At 45.9% G+C, this 22,979-nt stretch overlaps 1 protein-coding gene across 3 annotated transcripts; it reads left to right on the forward strand.

Moving 5' to 3' along the window:
- Positions 1–1,967: 1,967 nt before the first annotated feature.
- On the forward strand, positions 1,968–21,531 carry LHX9 (LIM homeobox 9). 3 transcript variants are annotated; one of them, XM_059414071.1, is made up of 6 exons: positions 1,968–1,995; positions 7,190–7,308; positions 9,305–9,507; positions 10,642–10,997; positions 16,817–17,019; positions 18,312–18,569. In XM_059414071.1, the coding sequence occupies exons 1-6, from the start codon at positions 1,968–1,970 to the stop codon at positions 18,567–18,569; spliced, it is 1,167 nt and encodes a 388-aa protein (XP_059270054.1). The 3 variants fall into 3 exon arrangements, with proteins under 3 accessions (XP_059270054.1, XP_059270055.1, XP_059270053.1); XM_059414072.1 differs by lacking the exons at positions 1,968–1,995; positions 18,312–18,569 and adding an exon at positions 21,242–21,531 and having other exon boundaries at positions 7,135–7,308; XM_059414070.1 differs by lacking the exon at positions 1,968–1,995 and having other exon boundaries at positions 7,135–7,308.
- Positions 21,532–22,979: the final 1,448 nt, after the last annotated feature.

The raw sequence follows: 22,979 nt of genomic DNA on the forward strand, positions 1-22,979 counted from the left end.
CAGGAGTGAATGAAAGCACCTAAGCGCTTCCATCCGTATTGCCGTCCATCTGTGCGACGGCCTCGCTGGCGAGCATAGAAGCTAAACCTGCGAGGCTTGTCCCCTCTCTGGCTGCGAAAACGGACCGACACATAGGGGTTCTCCAGGAGAGAAAGAGCTAAGGAGGCCAGAACGGGAAGGGGGGGGGCGGTGAGGGGATAGGAGGTGAACTAGTGGAACTAGTCGTCTGGTGGGACTGGCTGGTGAAGCCAAGTATCCGGGAGGAACGAGGGTCTCTGTCCTGGGTTCTCAGAGCCACATTCGGGATTTGGGATGGAAAGAGAAAGACGGAGGGCTTGGATTCGTGGTTCCTGCTGGATCCCTTGCCAAACTGTGTGGCGGAGCTTGCGGGGCTGGCTAAGAGATGCACTGCCCCGCGTCCTGCTCGGCGCAGCCCCAGGCGCCCCCCATCCCACGCTGATTCCTCTGGAGGCTGGTAGGAGCGCGGGCGCCACAGTCCTCAGCGCCCTCAGCCCACGCACCGCAGAGTAACAGCTCAGGTGGCACAGCGGGGAGGGGCGGAGAGGGAGGGCCGCCGCCGCACGCGGACTCGCAACCCGGAGCGGCCAATCTCGCGGCTCACACCCCCTTCCCGCATCAGCGCAAGAGCCTCCCAGCAATCCTCCGCCCCCCATCTCCGACTGCGAGGAGCGCTCTGGATGGGGGAGTGAGTAAATAATTGGCCAGAGGCCCGGCTTCCTGGTTCTCGCTCTGCTTCCCTGCGGCCTGACTGCGCCCGGGGCTGCTGGGGCGACGCAGCCCCTCGGGAACCTGAGACCAGGTAACCTGGCCCCCGCCCCGTCCCGGGTCTGGGTGTCTGTCTGTGTTCCCGAGAATGCTCATCTCCTAAGGTCTGAGTCGGTTTTCTCCCGGTTGATCGCCATCCCCACCTCCTAGCAGGGGTCGGTGGGAGCGACACCTCCAGCCCCCGCGCTGACCCGTCTGGGAACGCCGCGATGGCGCGCGGAGTGCATCCCGAAGTGCTGGGTTCCTGGCGCCTCGCCCGGGAGCGCCGAGAGTGAAGGACCGGGAGGGGAAGGCGGGGACGTGGCGGGGGAGCAATCAATGGCTTAGCCCAGCTTCCCGCAGGAGCTACCGCCCATTCGCGGTCTACGCAGGCACCAGCTGGCGGCAGCATCTTTTAGGTACAAGCTCCAGGAAGGCAAAGGCCGGCTGGGGGGCCGGGAGCCCAGGGCGCGCTGCGGGACCCCAGCACCCCCGCTGCGCCCAAGCCTCAAGATGTTCTGGGCTTTATGAGGTTCAGTTACGGCCGAGTCCTCCATTAACACCTCCCCTGATTATTGAGAAGCTGGAAGGGCTGAACGCAGTCTCAGAGCGCGTCTCCGCGCACCAGCCCACGTCTGTGCCCTCTCCCCACCCCCTCCTCCTCCTCCCGATTTGAAAGCATAAACTGAAAATAAAAGACAGGTGGAAGGAGCTGCGGGTCAGAGGTGAGGAATTCGGGTCAATTCCGAGAGAGAGAGAGAGAGAGAGAGAGAGAGATTTCCATCCAACGGTTTATTTATTTGTATTAACAGAGGAACCCTCGGCAACACCTGGAGACCAGCCCGCACCTCTGGCCGCCGCCCCCCGCCCTCCCTCGCCGAGGACCGGGTTCTTGGGGAAAACGTCTGGACCTCAAGGTAAGATCCCACGCGGGTTGTCTCGTCGGAGCGGTTTCCTGGCCTGGGCGTGCGCCCGGACGGCCGGGCACCCCAAGAGCGTCTCAAGCGCTAGCGGAGGCAGGCTGGGCTTCATTCGAAGCTGCCCAGGCTCCGAGGTCTCGGCGGGAGGAGCAGTTCGGACGCGCCCCAGCGGGGTGGTAGGAGACGCTGGGGGCCCCGGGCCCGCACCGCCCCGCTGACGCGCGGCTTTTCTCTGTTAGTGCGGCCACCATTACGGCGTGATCAGCTCCTTTTGCTCTAAGAATGCTGAACGGCACCACTCTAGAGGCAGGTGAGTTACACGCCAGGTTCCTTCTCGTTTCCTCTGCCCTTTTTCTTGGGCTGGTGTGCACACTGGGGTGTGTGTGTGTGCGCACACGCGTGTGCGCGCCTTCATTAGGTGAAAGAAAGAAGGGTGTGTGTGTGTGTGTGTGTATGTGTGTGTGTGTGTGTTAGAAATTACACCGCGCTTCGAAGGCTCTAAAAATGCAGTCTCGTTCAGTCTCCTGCCAGGATTCCTGAAAGCTGCGTTTCCCTCCTTTTGCCTTTCTCTTGAATGTCTTTGACTTCTTTGAGGATGGAGAGGGGGAGGTGGAGGTCATCGTGCCGCTGAGCCGAGAGTTGTCGGCAGCACGAGGGATGCGCCCTGGATCCTCCGTGGTGCTGCTGGGGGCGTCTCCCTACAGGAAGGGATGGGGGGGGGGTGGGCAGGGCTGACACCGTTTCTCATCTGTGCAGGGCTTAACTGGAAACTGGCTTCCCCCGCATTTTTTGTTCTATGCAAACCCCGCGCAGCCATTCCTAAGCGCGACCTCAGAGGACGCTGTGCGGGACGTCTCCCTTTATTCCCCAGGCGGCTGAGGGCCCACGGCGCAGCAAATGTCAGGTAAAGGGGCTTCGGATTTCGGATGTGGCAACCGCCCCCCACCCAAGAAGCCAGGGAGCACGGAGGACAGAGATTTGAAGGGAGCAAGTGACAGTCGGGTGGCTTTAAGGGTACAGAGATGTGCGTAGGTCAGGGCGCGTGGAAAGGTAAGGCCCTGGGGCGCTAGCGGCGCGCAGTCGGGGCGCGGCCCCGAGTTTCCCCTCGGTGCGGAGGGCTCTCCCCGCCCCCAGCTCGGCTCGCATTCGTCCTGCTCCCATCCGTCTGGAGGGAGGCCTTCCCAGCAGGACTGAATCAGAGATGCGCCCGGGCGGCAGTGCCAGTCTGGACCTCTTTGAACATAGAGATTCCCTATGCCCACCGACTAGAGAAAGGCCTGGCGGCTCCGGGCCATCCGCTCACCTCGTGCCCAATGGAGCCGGGAAGACCAGGACTGAACGCTCGGTTCCCAGCCCCAGAAGATGTCAAGTTCGCCGAGCCCTGGGCTGCTCACGACGGTGCCAAAAGCCAGACACGGCTTCAAGAGCTGCATCTTTCCCCAACCAGTTTAACAGGGTCAGGAGGAAGGATGACCTCTACCCTTTGTAGGGCAAACCGCGGGTACAGGACCTTGACTTCCAAAAGTCAGATATAAAGAGAACTTAAGTTGCCAGAGCTTTCAAGAGATGGGTCTGCTGGGTTATTTTCCTCTCTGGAAAAGCCTCTTCTTCTCCCTGGGTAAAGCCATGCATTCCCTTTATTTCCCCTCTCCTGCCCTCTGGGGAGTTTTTCAGGGCCAGAGCTTGGACAAACTTGCCTCCTTCGTGGAGATTCCAGGACCTTGAACCATCAATCCCCTACTGCTCTGCCCAGCTAGAAACCAGCCGCCAGCTTTTCTGAAAGCGGCAACTGTAGCCAGATGGACGGATCGCAGAGCAAAGAAGAGAAGGGACTGTGTGTGCCCAATCGTGAGGAGGGTTGCCACCCGGCCAGGGTTCTGCCCCACTGCTCTGAATTGAGCTTTGAGTTGAGGGAGGAGCGTTGCGATCCTACTATGGGCCACAGAGGAGGGGAGAGCCCCTTGCACCTGTCCCATTTAGAGAGGCAGAGCCCCAGGAAATGAACCAGGGAGCACTCTAACTTTTATAGAGCACTCTGTGCTATCCTGAGGGACACCGGTCTCCAGTACCTCTTCTCCAAGAGGTGAAAGAAGACAGAGCTACAAAGATGCTCTCCTTAAAGTGCTTACTGCCCTTCCTGAGTGAGGTGGGCCCTCTTAGGTAAACTTTTGGGGCTCCGAGACAAAAAGGATAGCCCAGATTACACACCCAATTCTTGGAATATCTCCTCCCCATCATGGGCATCCTCTTTAAGGAACAGGGAGAGGAGGCAGAGCTGGGCGGGTGGGGAGCAATTTCTGCAAAACTAGAAAGGACCTCCCAAACTCCAGCAGCACCCCCTAGCTTTCTGCAAACTTCCTGCTTTGGCTGAGACTGCTGGCAGTACACTTCTTTATGGAAAGTAGCAACACCCATTGGGTGCGGGAATTTACAGGCTGAGTTTTATAAGAAAAAGCGGGAATAGCCAGGATCCAACCCCAAAGCTGACTGTAGAAAGTGCTCTGCGCTGCCTGTACCTGATAGACGGTTAACAAATACTTGTGGAACAGATTAATGGATGAAGGATGGTTTACAGGACTTCTATGATTGGCTTCCTTGGAGTCTTCACAGAACTCTGGCGTTTTCCTGGAGTTGTTTGTTAAATTTTCACTTCATTAAATCTCCAAAGTCTGTCTCTTATGAGAACAGGGTTATGTTCTTGGGTTCTTTGTTGTTTGGGCTGAGGAGGACCAAAATTCAACAACAGCCAAACCCAGTTCCAACACCCCCATTTGGTAGGCAGTTGATTGGGAGAGTGGTAGTTTAGTCTAGAAATGAGACAAAGCTCGTCCCTGGATTGAGGTCCCAAATTTACATTTTCCTTGGAGCTTCCATGGGTTAACTGACTGATTTTCTTCTCAGAGTCTCTCCTCTTTCTCCTCCTTCTCCTCTTCTTCTTCCTCTTCCTCCTTCTCCTTAGGGTCTGAGTCCATTTAGCTGCTGACTTGTGGGAAGGCAATCTGCCCCTTTGTAAGAGGACCTGCTGTCTCTGAAAGGGTTGCTACTCCCAGCCCCTCCTTGGGGCCCTTCGTTTGTGCACGTGGGTTTGAAAAGCTCATTGATTTCCATCCAAAGGGGCTAATTACATTACTTACAGTAAATAGCAGCCCTGCTGTCCGGTAGGGCTGCCAAAGTGAGGGGGGGGGGGAGATCTCCAGCTTAGTTCACTTGATTGGCTTCATTTTTGTGTGAAATTGTGTTTTATGAGCTGTATTCTGGCACCCGGAGGACTGTAACAGCGTCCAGTCTGCGAATAACATTATTTTTGACCCTGAGAAAAGAGCAAGGGGAAGCAGTGGCGTCTTGGGTTTCATGGAAGAGGTGACTCCAGCAGCTTCAGAAGGCAATGCTTTGGGACAGGAAGTCGGACTGTTGCACAAGTAGTTTCCTTCCTCCCGGCGTTCCTTGTCTGCCTTTCCTCCCTCCCTCCCTCCTTTTCGCCTCCCTTCCTTATTCTCCTTCCTTCTCCCTCCCAGCCTTAGCCCCCTTCTCCCTCCCCCCTCCCTCCCTTTCTTCTTCCTTCCTTCCTTTCTATTTCATTCTCATTCTCTTATTTCTTCCCTTCCCCATTTATTCCTCCTTCGTCCTTCCTTCCTCTTTCTCTTCCTCCTCTCTTCCTTCATCGTTGCAGCTTTGACCACTGTTCCCCTAGAGAGAAGCAAGTCTGCCACGAGGATACTCCTCTGAGGTATCCAGGATGTGTCGAGACACGAGCCTTTCCTGGGAGAGCCGATGGTGGGGAGCGGTGGCACACAGGGCAGGCAGGGGGGAAGGAGAGGAGCGGAGCCCTGGCTTTTTCCTTTCTCTGCTTAAAGCTGGGTTGGTTCCTGCCGCTGCTCTATGCTTCGGGCCCCTAGGGGGCTTCTGCTGGTTTGAATGAATCGACAATATCGGAGTATTGTGGACACTTTTTAATAGGGCCAAGGAGGGGCCACCGCTAGCGGGAACAGAGGGAGACAGAACAATCCTGCGTCTTGTGAGGCTCAGGTCTGCCATTCTGCTTGTCAACTCTCACCTTCCCCTCCTCCGCAGCGAGGAGCCCCTTTCACATCCTCTTAAATGTGCGGCGCATCCAGTTTTACAAGTCCCCTGTCCTGCCAGGGTGGTGGGAACAGCACGCAATAGGCCGTGCACCTCGTCCTGCAGGGGTCCTGCCACAGAGGCTCATATCCAGAAGTTTCAAGTGGGACACTAGGATCACCAGCTGTTTACCTTCAAACCTGAACTGGGGTAAAAGATATCTCATCCTGTGTCATGGTTCAGTAGAGGACCACGCCCCCCCCCATACCCTGTCCTCTACATTCATTTTTCAAAAAAAACCTTTTTGCCAAAACTAAACTTCAGAATCTTTTTCACATTGGGTGATGTTCCAGGCCCTGGTAGGGTGGAGGGCCTCTAGGGGAGGTGAGGTGGCTTGCTTCTAGAAAGTGAGTTGAGGAAGAGGGGACGGGAGGAATATCTGTTTAACATTAGCTTATTTGGGGTCCCCTGTAAGTTAGGGACCATAAAGTCCCCAAGGAGGAAACCCAAAGTTTGGAGCTGACATCCTGTATGCCTTGAGCTGGGGTCTGATCTTGAACTTGGATCAAATAGGCCCCTTTCCGCCTCCTGCACCAGGGCGGGGACAATAAGGGCTCCTTCTCCTCCTTTAAAACATGATTACTGAGAACTCTTGGAAGGGTGTGTGTGTGTGTGTGTGTGTGTGCGCGTGAGCGCGTGTGTAGGGGAAGTAAATGCCCCCTCCTACTAACCCCCCCTTCGGCCCCCTCCCCTTTGTAATGTTTGTCCCTGCCTGCCCATCACCAGGGGGTTGAGAGGAGTATGACAGGTCTTTGTTGTCTGAATAAAAATCCGTGGCAGCTCCAGGGAGAGAACTCCTCCTACTAAATTATCAAAAATGGGCTGGCTTTAGTCTCTTAACAAATTGGACACAGCTACGGCAGGAGCAGTCCCCAACCCAACCTACAGGCACTGGGAACTTGCAAGCAGCCAGGGACCGCTGAAAATAGCACTTCTTTTTCTTTCTTTGTGTTCAAAACTGTTTTCTTTCTCCACCAGATTTTGTTTTCCTCCCTCCGCTGCAGTTGTTTCCCATTAGTAACTCGATCTCTCGGTCTCTCGGAGCAGTAAGATTCGCCTTCTTCGCCGCCTTCCCCCTCCGCCCCTGTTTGTTTGTTTTCTGCACATCTCCTTCAGGGAGCCGCTGGGGTTTCCCCCCTTCTTTTTTCTTCTTCCTTTTTTTCTTTTCCCCTTTTCCAAGCAGACCAATTTCCACTCTGTCTGCCTCTTTCTTCTTCCCTCTCTTCCTCTTGCCGTCCGTCCCCGCGCGTCTCTGCACTCCTCCAACACGCAGCTCTCCGTCCCTTCTGCTGCTTCCCTCGGATGAGCTGAGAGCCGCGGGCGTGTGTATATGGAAATAGTGGGGTGCCGAGCCGAAGACAACTCGTGTCCTTTCCGTCCCCCAGCCATGCTCTTCCACGGGATCTCCGGAGGCCACATCCAAGGCATCATGGAGGAGATGGAGCGCAGATCTAAGACCGAGGCCCGCCTGGCCAAAGGCGCTCAGCTCAACGGCCGCGATGCGGTAAGGAAGGGCCCCTCGGCGGCGGTAGCCTGGCGCCCCTGCGCGCTTTGCGAAACCGAGCCTCCATTCCCTGGATTTCCGAGCTGAGGATGGAGGGTCCTAGAGACGTCCTTTCCAGGCCGCCGGGCGGGTTTTCTCCGGTCTGACTGCCTGCGGGGGCTAAGAAAACCCCCTTTCTGACTTGAAATGTCTCTGCAACCGAGACCCCCGAGCTCTTTGAAATGTCTCTGCAACCGAGACCCCGAGCTCTCCACTCGCTGCCGCAGCAGGGAGGGCCACGAGTGAGAGGATGGGGATGTCCTCTTCTGCAGACCTCAAACTCCGGTCGCCGGGCGCCTCCCGGGCGAGGATCGCGGCAGGGAGGGCGAGCTGGGTGCGGACGATGCGCGGAGGCGCGCGCGGCCGTGGCGCCCCCGCCAAGCGGCAGCCCAGGTGGCTCTAGTCTGGGTGTGATGACGGGGTATTTGGAGAAATCTCAGACTTGACTGGGCTGGAGCGTCTCGGGACGCTTGGAGCTCGGCACTGCCTAACCCAGCGATTTTCGGGGTTTCGGGCAGCCCGGCCCGGTCCCTCTAGCGAAACAGGACTGCGTTCAACTTCCGGGCCGGGCGGGTGTAACGGGTAGGGGGAAATCTAATAAAAATCCGGAGGAGCGGGGCACCCAGTCTAAGCGCGAGAACTTTCTAACCCTTAAACGATGTAACCAGCTACCACTGTTACTACTATTCATATTAATAAAAGTCTCGTCCGATTAATAAAGAAAACCAATTGATAATCTATGCGCTTCCCTTTCCCTCTAACGAGCCAGAGGGGGAAAACTACAGAAGTCTCCGGAAATGATTTCAGCCAAACAGAGCTGTGTCGATCCTACGGCTTCACACCGGGCATTGTAGTGCAAACCAACCCGGGAGACTGCCCCGGGCGGTCAGTGGTATTTTGGGTTCCACCCAGGAGCCGAGTAGGTGGAGGTTTCCACATTTGCAACACAAATGCAGTGTGGAGGGCCCCAGGTCTCAGGAAAAGGAAGAAACTTTACTTTCCCAGGCCCTCCAAAGTTTTGTGGGGGAAGTCCAACCCATTTCTGCTAGTCTTGAGGGGAAAGGATTAGTGGTTACTTTCTTCTTTTCCTTTTTCCTTGTTGTGGCTATCCTGTTTAAAGCCAAAAAAGCAACCCAAATCCGAATCTCGTGGCGAGGTTGTGCTCGTCACTGTGAGGTTTCCTCATCTTCAGCCGGGTCGGGGGATAAGCACGCGGAAAGCTTAACCTGGGCACCAAACAGATTTTCAGGACACAGTTCTCCCCGCTATGTTAGTAATGGGGAAAGGGGGACTGTGCAGAAGGGACTGGACAACAGACTCTTCCTGGGAACAGGCACCAATATTTATAGGATCAATATCCCCGAAAATTAAAGAACAGCCAAATATACCCCGGTCAAAACAGTGTCGACCACAGGTATCATAATCTCTTCCTTCCTTTTAAGTTAACGCTGCATATAAGAATTTAGAGAAATGGAATGGTTTCAAAACAACCTGTGTTCGTTCAAATCTCCTTTCCATTCCCAGGTAAAAATTTCCGTTGTTTTATTTTGTGTGCGTTGAAAGCCACAGTTTTTAGCATGTATATTCAACTTCGGGAGCATCCGCCGAACCATACTCAGTGCGCTCCTAGCCTTTTTAAAAGAGGCTCGAGGTGGACGGCTTGTCTTTAAGGTTTTAAAAGAGGGTGAAGATGGCCTGCCCGTCTTAGGTTAATAATAGTCTCGGGAGAACGCGAACGCGGGGTTCAGGCAGACACTGCAGAAAGGGAATGACTTGCAGAAGGAAAAATCGCTAACTTTTCCTCGACGCCTTTTGCCTTTGCGCTGTGGCCCCTGACCCTTGCCGCGCTCCCCAGACGACTGGAATTCGCGCTGCGGGGAGGGAACTCCGGGTTGTGCGTGCGCGCCGCGCCCGGGGCTCGCTCCATCCTCAGCGGTGCGATGTGCTTGCCTTGCAGGTCATGCCCCCGCTAAGCCCGGAGAAGCCTGCTCTGTGCGCCGGCTGCGGGGGCAAGATCTCGGACAGGTACTACCTGCTGGCTGTGGACAAACAGTGGCACCTGCGGTGCCTGAAGTGCTGTGAATGTAAGCTGGCCCTCGAGTCCGAGCTCACCTGCTTCGCCAAGGACGGTAGCATTTACTGCAAGGAGGATTACTACAGGTATCCCCGACCCCATCCTTTACGCCTCGGTACACCTGGCGGGGTCACCCACCCCAGCCCGGGAGCCTCCTCTCCGTCCCCCAGCTTTCGCCCCTTCGGGGTACGGTTATCAGTCCCGAGACCGGGGAAGTCCATTGCACACGCCTTCAAGCCGAGCCACCCGCGAAGGGCGGTGACGGTGGGTGGGTGGAACACCAAGTTCAAGAGCTACCAGGGACTATCACCCACTCCCGGCACCTTCACAGCTCAGTAGAGGGAATCTGGAGACTAAAGCGGTTTTTTCTTTTTTTCCGTTTACTGCGAACTGGGCGAGACCGCACCTTGGAACTGAACTGATGTCCTGGGCGGCGGGGAGCGGGTATTAGGTTTTCGTGAGGGTGGCGGGAGACCACGTAAATGACCATGAAAAGAAATAATCGTCGTTGGTGAAACCCAAGCCACTCAGTTCTGAGTTCCCCTTGCTGCTAGTTAGAACCATGCAGGCTAGCCTGGAGAGTAACCTCTAGGGATGTTTTTTCGTGCTTCCCAGCAATTTTTCTTTCTGGAGTGGGAAAGAGAACTATGTGCAAGTGACCTAGCTCTGCTCTCAACCAAAGGGAGAGAGGCGATTAAAAAAGAATTAGATTTCTTCTGCAAAAACGTCTGTCTGAATGATTTCATCCACACTCACACATCCCTAAATAATAATAATACAACCCTTCGGAGAATGTTTTGTAACAGATGAAACCCTCTCCTTGGCATTGCAATTAAATATTCTTTACATAGCGTTTGAGTTAGCTAGTATGGGTTTGTTTGATTGTTGGGCTTTTTTTTTTTTTCCCCTTTTTTGACTTTAGTTTGTTTTTTTAAGTCTTAACTTTACAGAGAAGGAAACTAAAGATGTTACCCTATTCTTCTCATTTTAACATAAGGGTTCTTTGTTCTGGTTCACCAGAACAGGTCAATGAGGAAATAAATTTAATGATCAAATGGACGGACCAGCGTCCTCTTCTCCCGGAGCCTTCTTCTCCCGGGGAGCCCTCCTAGGTGTCAGTCTAGGACCACTGCTGACCAAACCCCAGGTGTCATGGGTGGGAAATGGCTTGCCTTTGCCTCACCCTGCTCCCTGACCTGACTTTTTTTTTTTCTTTCCAGAAGGTTCTCTGTGCAGAGATGTGCCCGCTGCCACCTTGGCATCTCCGCCTCTGAGATGGTCATGCGCGCCCGAGACTCTGTCTATCACCTGAGCTGTTTCACCTGCTCCACTTGCAACAAGACCCTGACCACCGGCGACCATTTTGGCATGAAGGACAGCCTGGTGTACTGCCGCGCCCACTTCGAGACCCTCTTGCAAGGGGAGTATCCACCGCAGTTGAGCTACACCGAGCTGGCGGCCAAGAGCGGCGGCTTGGCCCTGCCTTACTTCAATGGCACTGGCACGGTGCAGAAAGGGCGGCCCCGGAAGCGGAAGAGCCCAGCGCTGGGAGTGGACATCGTCAATTACAACTCAGGTGGGCCCTTACTACTCCCCCCTCCCCCATTCAGCCCTGGCCTGGGGCTGTCCTGAGAAGGATTCCATAGAGTCCTTTCCCATTCAAGAGCAAAAGGGGGTTTTGCTTAACATGCCTCTTTCGTCAGTATAACTCCCTTTCACCCAAAAGAAGGGGAGAGAGAGAAGGAGAGAAGAGAGAGAAGGAGAGGGGGAAAGAAGGAGACATAGAGAAGGGAGAGAAAGACCTTTATTTAGGTTGTGGCAGAAAACACAGTTCATGACCATGAGGCTGCAATGACTTCCCCCAAATAGGCAGAGCCAAATCCTTGTTGCCCATTAGTTAATGAGCCCATTAGTTTCTGGCTCCCAGTTGGAGCAAAACAGCCCCAGGGCAATTCCTGTGTGGAAGCCAAATTATAGATCCTGGAGGAGGTTTTCCTATATACTGAAGGAAAAAAAAGTCTTCAGAGCGCAACTCCAGTCTGCCTAGAGAGGGCAGAGACTGTGGTCACCAGCCCAGAGTTAATCAGGAACACAGTTGGCAAGAGTGTTGAAAACCAAATCCCTGTATCTGGGTGAAAAGCAGCTGTGGGGGTAGGAATTAGTCTCCACAGCTGAGCTGGCCTGCCCCTTCTGTAGGTCAGGCTACTCATCGAACCAGCTCATTCCCTGTATGATAAACCATCCGGACAACCAGACCCTTTGGAAAAATGAAAGAAGCTCCAGGTCAGGCCCACTGAGGAGTCTTAGTTGTGTGACAGGCTGCTCTTCTGTCCTCCACCGGCCTTCCCTCTTAATTAAAAACAAAATGCAGGCAACAGGCCTGACAACACACTTTCTTCCCTGCTTTGGGGGACACCTATCATTTATCAGTCTCTCTCATTCGCCGCTTTCCAGGGCTGGTGTCTGCCAGGCTCTCTCTCCATCCCCCAGGTGAGGATGGAGTTGGACATTGCAGATTCTATCTTCTTCCAAGCAGGAAGCTTGGAAGCTCTTCTTGAAGCTCTTCTTCGAGTTCCAGACACTGGGAAAAGGGGTCTGGAAAGCCCAAGGTTAACATTTGGGAAACTAAGGACTGGTTTCCCATGCCACGCCCCGTCCTGGATGGGAATCTCAGAGGCAGGAGACTCGGGCTAGAGGGAGTCCATTCTATTGGAAGGGACCTTGGGGACCTCCCTGGAGCAACCCCACTCTGATACCATGAGCACCCAGATACCAGCCAAAGCACGGACATCCCAGAACACAGATCTTGCTGATTTTTTTTCTTCCAGTTCTCAGTGCCCAGTGTGAACCATTTGGAACTAATAGTCCTGCTCTGAGCTGGGAGTTTTTAGGGGAAGCCTCTCTGAAGAGCAGGCTCCCCTAGCCCTTTGCTCGGTTCCCTCCTGGTGTTCACTGCCTATTTAACCGAGGGGAAGGAATCCCCTCCTGGTCATCGCCGCGGGTGGCATCCCACGGAGATTAGGAACCAGGGAGCTCAGCGCCACTGCCTTGTCCCTAGAGGGTTCATGCCAGGGTCGCTAAACCAAGGGAAAAGAGCCGGCTGGCTCGCTACAGACCCCACCCGGGCGTGTTTTTGTTAAGGCAGCGGGTGCAGCCCCGGGTTTTGCCAACCCCCGGCTGCGGGTCGCGGCCTCGTGCTCGCCCCTGCTGCGCTTCCGCAAGGGCTTTTGGTTCGGGGCCACTTTGCCCAGCGCGCTCATTTCATCTCCTTTGATGCGAGGTCCCCGGAGCAGGACAGGCAGGGCACTAATTGTTCTTTATTAATAGAAGATGACATCGGAATCTCGAGGCGCTCACCAAGGCCCTAATGCCCTAATTAGAGAGAGACAGAGACAGAGACCAAGAGGCCGAGACCCACATAACAAGCCAGTCCTTTGGAGAGGGAATCCTTCAGCCCCGAGAAAGTGTGCAGAAGGATGGAGATTTCTAGCAGCAATACTAATTTTTGTGCTAATTTATTTAATCTAACTAGCTAAATTTGATTTTGTCTTGGGTCTTTATGTTAAAAAGATCTGGGGAACTTTAAGAACAGTAGAATTTAGTATCCCCTACTTCTAGAGCGGGCACATTTATTTCTTAAAAGAAAGAAAGAAAGAAAGAAAGAAAGAAAGAAAGAAAGAAAGAACGAAAGAAAATCTCCTTCCACTTAGGTCTTTAGTTTGCAGATTGGTGCTGCAGTCAAGGTTTATTGAGAAAGGTGATGCTGTTCTGCTCCTGCCGGAGGAAAGGGTTGCTGAGGCCTCCCGATCCTGAGTTTGTAGATCACACCACTTCAGACTGGATGCTTTTTAATTAGCATCCACCCCATCCTTTCTGGACTTTTCCTAGAGATACAAATGAAGAGGATATACTTCTTTAAAATCAGGTGAAAATAATCTTGAGAATTGGGTTAAAGGTACAGGACCAGAAATCAACCTCGCTATTTAAAAAAAAAAAAAAAAATCTTTATGACTCTAATGCCAGTTTGTTACAAAACTAGCAAAAGAAAAGCTTTGGCAAATTTAAAACATGTTAAATAGTAGAAAATAAAATGCACCCCCAGTTTTAACTCATTATTTTAGCTTTCTCTGGATCTTACATTGCCATCTCTGCTGAAATGTAAACTAGTCTCCGAAAGAGTGACATTTACACAAAATAAATATAATTTATACGTTTGTATATTTTTCAAAACATTTACAGAAAAGACATCCAGAGAATATGTGAAACTTGGTAAAGATAACTTAGTGCTTGATGTCTGGCAAATGCCTTTAATGAAAATATTCCTAATTTGGTTTATCCTTCCTTGTGCAGATACCCGGCAGATATTTTAGAAAGAGACAGAGTTTATTTGGAATGCTGGATTGAAATGCAGCCCTCCAGGGGTGAGAAGATTTAGTCTAGGATAGGCAGCTGTAATTTGGGTAATTTGGCATTAATGTAGAGACTACATCTTTGCTAGTTTTAAAAATCTCCCTTCCTTAGGTTTTTCTACGATTCCAAACTTCAAAAGCTCCTGAGGTTGTTAAATTAGCCTGGCACTGACCCCTAGTGGTCTCCCAGGGATCAGTTAGTTCTCAGAAGGTTACACACCTTCAGAACAAAAACTCGTTCTAGTATAGGTGACCACTTCCTAAGCGACTGGAAAATGAAATATTTAGATCTTCTCACTGACTTTATAATGCCAGATGTGTACTTACAAGTGTATGGTTAAAGCAGTTTGAAGAGCGTTATCATTTCATCTCATAATTCAGGGGGAAAAACATATATAGCTTTCAAAGTAGACCCAGGGGAAACACAATCACTTGCAAGTTTATATAATGCATTTGTTGTTAAACACAAACAATTTAGGATAATGCACTGAGTTACTCTGTGGAAGAAACAGATTGCTCTTTTAAGTTGAATAATATGATGACACTGTCACAGGAAAAACACACAGTATATCTCTTTAATAAAGGCCTAACAATCTCTTTATACACTGGATTGTGGTCTGTGTGAAAACAAGTCCCATTATTACATTTAATGAACTAAAGTTATCTGCTGAGTTTTTAATCAGCTATAATGAATAGAGAACACATACTCAGAAAAGCAGTTTAATCAAACTATTCTATAATTGTTTTTCATAAACTTCATTTTAAAGACTAATGGAGTACATAGTGAGGTTAGGAATCATACTCAACTCTAAGAAATATTATCCTGGGGTGGGGTAATAGCTAAGGGCATTATTTAAACACCGAGTTAAGTCTTCTATCTCAAGTGTAATGTTCAATTTGATGTGCTGTTCAGGAAAAGTTACATGTTACTCACATATAAGAGGAATGAAATTGTATTTGAAGAAGCCTCCAATGACTGAATTGTGCCTCTTTGACCATTTTGTTGTGGGCACATTTATAATCTTGTTGTGAAATATAGCTCAGTTTATTAGAGTAAGTGTAGTTTTATCATAGGTCATAAGATGCTCTTTCATTTGAGGATTGGAAAGTACAGTTTTGTAGAATATTTCAACCCAACACATCCCCACTGGGCTAAAATAGTATAAAACATAAAGTACATTCTTTCTCTTATCTCTGAGTACATGTTACTCTTCTGATGCAGTTTAAGGAGTCTGTGTTCAACATTTATATGTATATATCTACTTTGGATTCCATTTGAGTTGACTTGATTTTTCATTAATAGTCACTCAATTTTATTGATGAGCAAAGATTCCAAATCTGGGTAAAATGCTTTTGAGACCTGGCCCTGTACTTGACTTAGGGGGCCCCAAAGTGAATGTTACATAATCTTTCCCTCATCCTCCCTTTTACCACATGTGCCCTCCTACTTATGCACCTTATGGAAATATAAACAAAGGAGACATTAATTCATGCTTAATGTAATGTCTTCTTACGTTAGAGAGAATTTCTCATTAAATGGATTTTGTGATGAAATCTGAACACCTCTTGGTTGATGACCCAAACTACTGTTTCTGTATATATGCTGACTTACTAAAAATAAGTTTTAGAACATAATTCTAACCAGATCATAGCAGACAAATAATAATCTGGCAGAAGAGCTAATATTAAGAAATGCCTTACTTTCTACAGATTCAGATTTTGTCTGCCCCCCAGCCAAGTGACACGATCAGGTTGATTTTATATATTCTATTATAATGTACTAAAACGTAGGATGATCGGATCTGACAATGCATCATGTTAATCACCGAAGTAAGGATTTATTGATTTATTTTTGAAGTCAGGGTTTGAAGAAAAAAAATACCATGCCCTGTAAGTTGAGAAGTTCCCTGAATCAGTCAATATTTAGGGAGAAATTTCATTTTGTAATCCTATTTTCTTTGCAGAGCTAGTAGGTTATCAGAAATGGCCTTTTCAACGTGCAGCTTCACATCCTGGGAGGATGACTTTCAGGTTGGTTTCAAAGGCTAGTTTGCTTTGCCCTCAATGCTGAGCTGGGTTCTGCAAGGAGAGAGATGTCACCCTCTTTCTGCCAGGCCGGCTAGGGGGCATAGCTCAAATGCCACTCACACATCCACGGCAAAAAGGGCCAAGATCTGAGCTGAGACATAAGCGCCATCAGTGTCTCTGAACTGTGAGCTCTGGGGAGTGCTTCAGGCATGAACTGAGTGAAGAGAAGTCTGGGCTCATTCTCTTTCAGAAATAGTTATTAAAATAACTCCAAGGGAAAAGTATTTTCTTCCTGGGATTGCCTAGTGTTAAGCAGTTATAGCTAAAACCCCTCCAAAATAATAGTCTTAGGATTACATAGGAAATGTACAAGTTCTTATCTTGTAAATTCTTCCTTTTCTCCAGCCACTTTCTACCTTTTTCCTGACTGCAAAGACTCTAGGAATATCAGGAAAAAAAAACCTAAAAATTGGGAACTGACTTTAGGTTCTTCCTTAGTTGGTGTGCTCTCAAAAACTCTCAGATTTGAAAGAGCTTCAGACAGTATGTTTCATTTCACAAAGAGACAAAATACGGAGTCTCTAAAAACTGTGTGTGTGTGTGGAAGGGCAGGTGCTGATATGCATAAACATATTAGAGCTTTTCCTTTTCACTCTCGGATGTTTCTTTCACACTTAGGACTTTCTTGTCTTCCCGAGCTTTCTAGCAACCATTATGCAAAAGAGAGGATTTATCTAATACTTTTCTATTACGTAAACTTTGGTTGTGTCCATATTAAGAGACTGGTTTGGCTGACATTGGCAATTAACCTCTTTGTTTGGTCTAGATACCATTTGTATCTTGGGGGACAGCCTTTCCCCTGGTTGCTTTATTATCATAACATTATACAGCCCGTCACCACTGCCCCTAATACCTGACTTGACACTGAGCACTTGCTCGTTTGCTGTCACTGCAACAGGTTGCAATGAGAACGAGGCAGACCACTTGGATCGGGATCAGCAGCCTTACCCACCCTCGCAGAAGACCAAGCGCATGCGAACCTCCTTCAAGCACCACCAGCTCCGGACCATGAAATCCTACTTTGCCATCAACCACAACCCAGATGCCAAGGATCTCAAGCAGCTTGCTCAGAAAACAGGCCTCACCAAAAGAGTTTTGCAGGTAAGAAACCTCCATCCTTGGCTGTGTATACCTCTCCCTTATCCTTGCCAGCAAAAAGAGTTCTCTTCCCGGTTTAGAGCAATACAGATATTTCCTGTACTGCTTTTTGTTAGTTTACTTTAGTTATCTCCTTAGAGTGTAGGCAGAAATTTTGCAGGGGCTTCCTGGAGGGTGTCCCAAGACAGACCCAGGATCTTTTAAAGTGCACCCACCTTCTCTCTGTAGATGGAGAGATGGGGCCACCAAAATCAGCACAGCTTGCTTCACTGCTCTGTAATGTGGCTGATCTTATTTGTACACCTTGTGGCTTTAGAGAGTTCCATTCACATTAGGCTCAGTACAGAGTTGACAGGGGGACCTGCTGGGGCTTTTGTATTTCAGCAAACTCTTGGCAGCCCCACTCACAGGCCAGTACCTTCCAAATGCAGATCAACCCTTTTTTTTTTTTTCCAACTCCTGAAAAGCCACAACTACAGATAGTGTCTCAGCAACCAACTGTAGCAAGTATTTTCCCATTTTAGCAAACCATATCTCCAAACTAAACTTTGAGGGTTAAATGTGCTGTCCAATTGTTTTCCTAAACTCACAATGGTAGGAATATACAATTAACGAAATTGTGGGTTGCTATGGGTCACCTGTGATCCTCTGCTACTTCTTAGTGACAAGTTGTACACACTTAAAATTCCACCAACCAGTTTCTGGCTGCTTGTGTTCTGTGGCCCTGGGTTTTTCCTATGCAAAGACTACTTACCATGTGCCAGACTCAAGGATAGCTTGAAATCTGTTTCAGTGATGTTCATTTCATAAGAATCATTCTTACTTTGCAAAACTTTCAGTGATCCTGCCCCTCCCCCATTCTCAAAAGATAACAAACAGGTAAGGAATCAGGATATATTTTTCCCCTTTATCTCTGTGCCTTCATTTCCAGGGTATCTCCACTTAAGTATCAGTTGTCCCAAGTAGTACTTGTTAATGCTGGCGGGATATATGCACTTGAGAGAGTATCTGTAGCATTACTTGAATTACTCTATTCTAAAAGAAGATCCCCCCCCCCCCAAAAAACCCTCCTCTCCCAAGAAAAATAAACAATTTAAAAAGAAAACATACATTTAAAAAAAAGGAAAGAAATAAAGAAAGAAAAGCAAGCAAGCAAGAACAAAAAAAAAAAAAAAAAAAAAAAGAGAGAGAGAGAGAGAGAGAAGAGAAAACAAGGAAAGAAAGAGAGAGAGAGAGAAAAAAAAAGAAGTATAAAATAAACATCGGTAAAGAAATCAATTGGGATTGGTTTGCAGGTTTGGTTCCAAAACGCACGAGCCAAATTCAGAAGGAACCTTTTGCGGCAGGAGAATGGGGGTGTTGATAAAGCTGATGGCACGTCGCTTCCGGCCCCGCCCTCAGCAGACAGCGGCGCTCTTACTCCACCCGGCACTGCGACCACTTTAACAGACCTGACCAATCCCACTATCTCTGTAGTGACATCCGTGACCTCTAACATGGACAGCCACGAATCCGGAAGCCCCTCACAAACTACCTTAACGAACCTTTTCTAACATTGGTTTTTTTTTTTTTTTTCCTAATTCTTCCTCTTTTATTATTCTAATTATTATTATTTTATTATTTACAATACCTTTTTTTTCCTAACCCACAAGATATTTGGGAAATAAAAACAACAGCTTCGTGTTATTAGCATCTGCAGCCACTTGGCAAATGAGTTTACAGTATTGTCTTCTCTACAAAGTGTTTTTTTTTCTTTGTCTATGAAGTGTATTTGTTTTTGTTTTTGTTTTTGTTTTTTTTTAATTAGATCTTTTCAGTTGGTAAGGGGAGTTTTTGAATTATTCTAATAAGTGCCTCTTAAAATTGTATGTTACTTATTTCCAGAATCTCGAAGGAAAAAAAGTGGTATTATGATGGGTAAACAATTATATTCCCAGTTAAATGATTAGGGTAATAAATAATCAGATAATTAAAGTCATTTTTAAATCTTGGGATTGTATGTGTATTTATGGAATTTTGAAAACTTCACATTGTTTTTTTAATTTTAAAACTGAAAAAAATGTTTTGATTATTCTTTTTTCTTACAAATGAGGAATATGATTAAACAAAACATTATCTATAGCATCTCCAAATACTTAAGATTAATTAGGTGGGAAATCTGTTCCAAGGATATGACTTTTCCTTCTTTTCGGGATGTACATCCCAGCAAAACTTGTTAGTTACTTGTTTCTCAACATTTGGAAAATACTTATACTCCCTCTGTATCTATGAAAATTCCGTATAAAGTTTGAAATTCTATACTTTTAACCAAAAGCTAAAAATGATAGTTGTAAAACCATTGTTTCTAAATTAATTTTTTTCCTAGGGAAAATGGAAATAAGCAAAATATAATTTTTTAAGAAGTTAAAAAATCAGTATAATTTAATTGATAGATCTATTAATTGGCTTCAGCTGTACCATGATATTGTATCTGGCATTCTATATGAATAATGTTTCTTTTTTTTTTAAACCTTAGTAGACTAGTATCAACAACAAGAAATCTTTGTTTTGTTTTGCTTTATTTTACTTCAGCATAGGTTGATACATTTGTCAGAAAAAAAGACTTTTCTGACATTACAGATTTAAAGTTATTAGTCTTAAAGTAGATAAACTCAGAAGCCTTGTGGATGCTGATCTGAATATATTTCCTAGTTTACAGTAGCATTTTTTTCTTTTAATTTAAGCTAAAATCTTAATGGTCTGGGCAGTGGTGAATGTTCATCTATATGCTTCTGTTGTAGTTAAATACCAATTAGATTGTGGATTTCCTAAAAAAATAAATAAATAAAAAAGAAGTCAAGATATATGTCTTGCTTTAGTGGATTGTTAAGAATAACTTTGCACATATTATCCACTTTTTGGACCCCTTAAATCTCCTTCGGTGGTCAAAGTGGCTATTTAATAGATTTTAAAGGTGTCCTTCTGGCTGTATAAATGTGTGGTTACATATTGACAGTTCACTGCCCACATTAAAGTGCATTATTGTAACTTTTGCTCAGGGTCTTTAGAAAATTAGCACAGAAAGTAGCTTATTTTTTAAAAAAAAAAAGATGGTGGAAGATAAGTTAACACTGTAACAGAAGAAAGGTGTGATTGCCATTATATATTTAGCAAGTGTGGTTATCATCTTATATGGAGCTTAAATCTTGACTTTTCATATTTCTATTACATTTTGGGCATTTACCACTAACCAGACCAAACAACCTTGGTAAGGCTGAGATCTTATTAATACACTTTTACAGGTAAAATATTGATACTTATAAATTTTGTTCTTTGACAGAACAATGTATGGTACTATAGATCTACTTTATTAAGTAGACTAATTATAACTCAGTTCTCCTATGTGCCTTATGATATAACTTGGAAGTAAGTTTGTGAAAAATCAGGATATATGTGTTGTTTGTTAAATTAACTGTTTTAAGCCCTTTTGACACCTCACTAGTTTTGTACTGTTTTACCTCTTATTTCCGAAACTCTTTTTATGGTGTATCCTGTTAGAGGGGACAAACATGTCATAGAAAGCAGTTGTGCACTCTTTCAAATATAGTTGATAAATTCAATAATCTTATATATTGAGCTTCGTGTTTATAGTACAGTAAGTGGTCTAGCAAAATTGTCCATGTTTCTTTGTTTATTGATAAATGCATTGTATAGAAACTATTTCCCCTAAATATTTATGGACCAAACAATTGTGATATATCCTATTAAATTTGTGTGAATAAACCGTTTTGAATCTAAGGAGTTTTATTTCCCATCAGTTTTATTTAAGGTTTAATTGTACTAGTGTGTTTCCAATATCTGTATGTAAAAGTTATTAAAATGGTAATACAAACAATTTTTAAATATTCAAACATACAAATAGTTTTCAGATTTCCAAGCTTCTGATTCATTTTAAATGTACACACCATTGCATATACAATGTAATTCAACTTAGAATTGCCTTTAAATATATTTTCTTATAATAAAAAGTAATGCCCCACCGATTTGACTCCGCCCAATTTTTAGAATTAAAAACAAGATCATTAGCAGATAAAGTAATTGCATGAAAAGAAACTTAACTATGATTAAGATTTAATATTAGGTCTATTGAGCACAAATGGATATTTGTAAATCAAAATAGAAATTGCAGACCCCTAAAAGCCAAGTTGCTCTGTAGTTAATAAATTGTCACTATGATTTTTTTCAGGGAGAACAAATCTTGGGGCATTACAGCCAAACATCCCGACGTTTGAAAATTCCCTAAAGTATTAAAAGAAGGGGAAAAGTTTGATCGGAAATCCACTGCAGTGAAGACAAAGACAATATTAGGTTATGATAATCATACATTTTAAAATCTATTGAGCCAAAAAAAAAAAAAGAGAGAGAGAGAGAGAGAGAGAGACTTAAATGTCATTTACTGAATGTTAACAAAAATTCTGTTCTTTATGGTGTCTAACACAAATGGAGGCTTAAAGTTATGTGGTTTAAAACAAAATTAGATAAGCCGTGTATAAACCAGAGAGCAGCCTGGCGGTAATATGCCCACCCCATATTTGAAGAAAATTATTATTGCTAAAAAAAAAAAAATCCCACACATTTGTCAAGCACAGTAATTGTAAAATAAAGTCCAAAAACATCCATTTCACTTGCTTGCTAATGTGTACTAGTCCTATCTGTTTATGGCATTTTCTAATTGTAAATTCGAAGAAAGCTATCACTCCTTTGAGAGTATAGGATCAAAACCCAGTAATTTTAGTATTATTGTTTATTCCTTCCTTTTTAAACAGAAATCTCTGCATGCACTTTTACATCTGTCACTTCTAGTGTACATCTCTGTATGATGACTTATCTTTGCTGTTTCTTGTATGATAAATAGCTTTCATTAATAAACATTTTATTTGATGCAAACATAGTTAACTTTATGTTAAATACACACTGTTGAAATTCCTTTTGAATACTGTCTTAAGAGGCAGCACGTACATTTCAAACTTGTGATACTTAGGGAAAAAAAGTCCAAACAATCTAATGAAGCGAAATTCTGATAGTCTAGGATAAAAGGACCTAGTTGGTTTTTAACTTTTCATGATTTTTTGTTTGTTGTATTCAATTGACCCATGTATTAAAAATTAAAAAAAAAAGCAAACATAAGTTACAACAAAAAATAAACCTTAGAGTAAACTATCCTATAAAATTTCAGCAATGTTTTTAGATTATTAGGTTAAAATTTATAGATCCTCTGTAAGTTTACATGTTTGCTATGCAATGAGCAAATTTATTGAAGTATACAAATATATCCTGAACTATGAAAAGATCCAATCTTTGCATAGTTCAAATTACATATGATATTACAAACAAAGGAGCAAGTGGAAAGAAAAACAAATATGTAAGAATGAGGTTTTTTTAATTGTTAAAGGGAATATTTGAAGAAAGAATTTTTTAACGATTCTTATTTAGCTGTATATCCAAAGCATATGTTAAACAAATTAACATATAACTTTCCAGAAAATTTTTCAGTATGATGAAATTTTTATTATATACAAATGAACCCTATGTAAATGATGTAACTTTTATGAATGACAGACATTAAATATTTCACTTACATGTATTTTCAGAACTTTGAATGTTTTCTTAAATGCTTTCACTTCCTGAATGCTAAAAAAGGGAAAAAAATTTAAAAAGAGAGAGCAACTTACCAATAATAAAAAAAGAAAAAAAGCAATGCACCATGACAAGTAGACTATTTTGAAGGATCATGAAACATGTTGGTTTTGTCAGTAACTTGAATGTTTATGCCTCATTGAAACCTCATCCATGGCAATAGCAACTTAAATAGATTTTCCAAAACATTTCCACCGCGTTTATTCAAATCCTTGTCCTACAGCTTTGCCTTCTCTCCCTGTGCTATCACCTATGGTAGTTTCGGTTAGAAATATTTTGGAGACTCG

Source organism: Mustela nigripes, chromosome 10 (genome assembly GCF_022355385.1).
Source record: "Mustela nigripes isolate SB6536 chromosome 10, MUSNIG.SB6536, whole genome shotgun sequence".
Taxonomy (NCBI): Eukaryota; Metazoa; Chordata; class Mammalia; order Carnivora; family Mustelidae; genus Mustela; species Mustela nigripes.

Coding starts and splice junctions, on each gene's coding strand:
- LHX9 (XM_059414070.1), top strand. CDS start 7,135: ATGGAAATAGTGGGGTGCCGAGCCGAAGACAACTCGTGTCCTTTCCGT. Junction 10,998..16,816: donor CATCGTCAATTACAACTCAG/GTGGGCCCTTAC, acceptor TCACTGCAACAG/GTTGCAATGAGAACGAGGCA. Junction 17,020..18,311: donor TCACCAAAAGAGTTTTGCAG/GTAAGAAACCTC, acceptor ATTGGTTTGCAG/GTTTGGTTCCAAAACGCACG.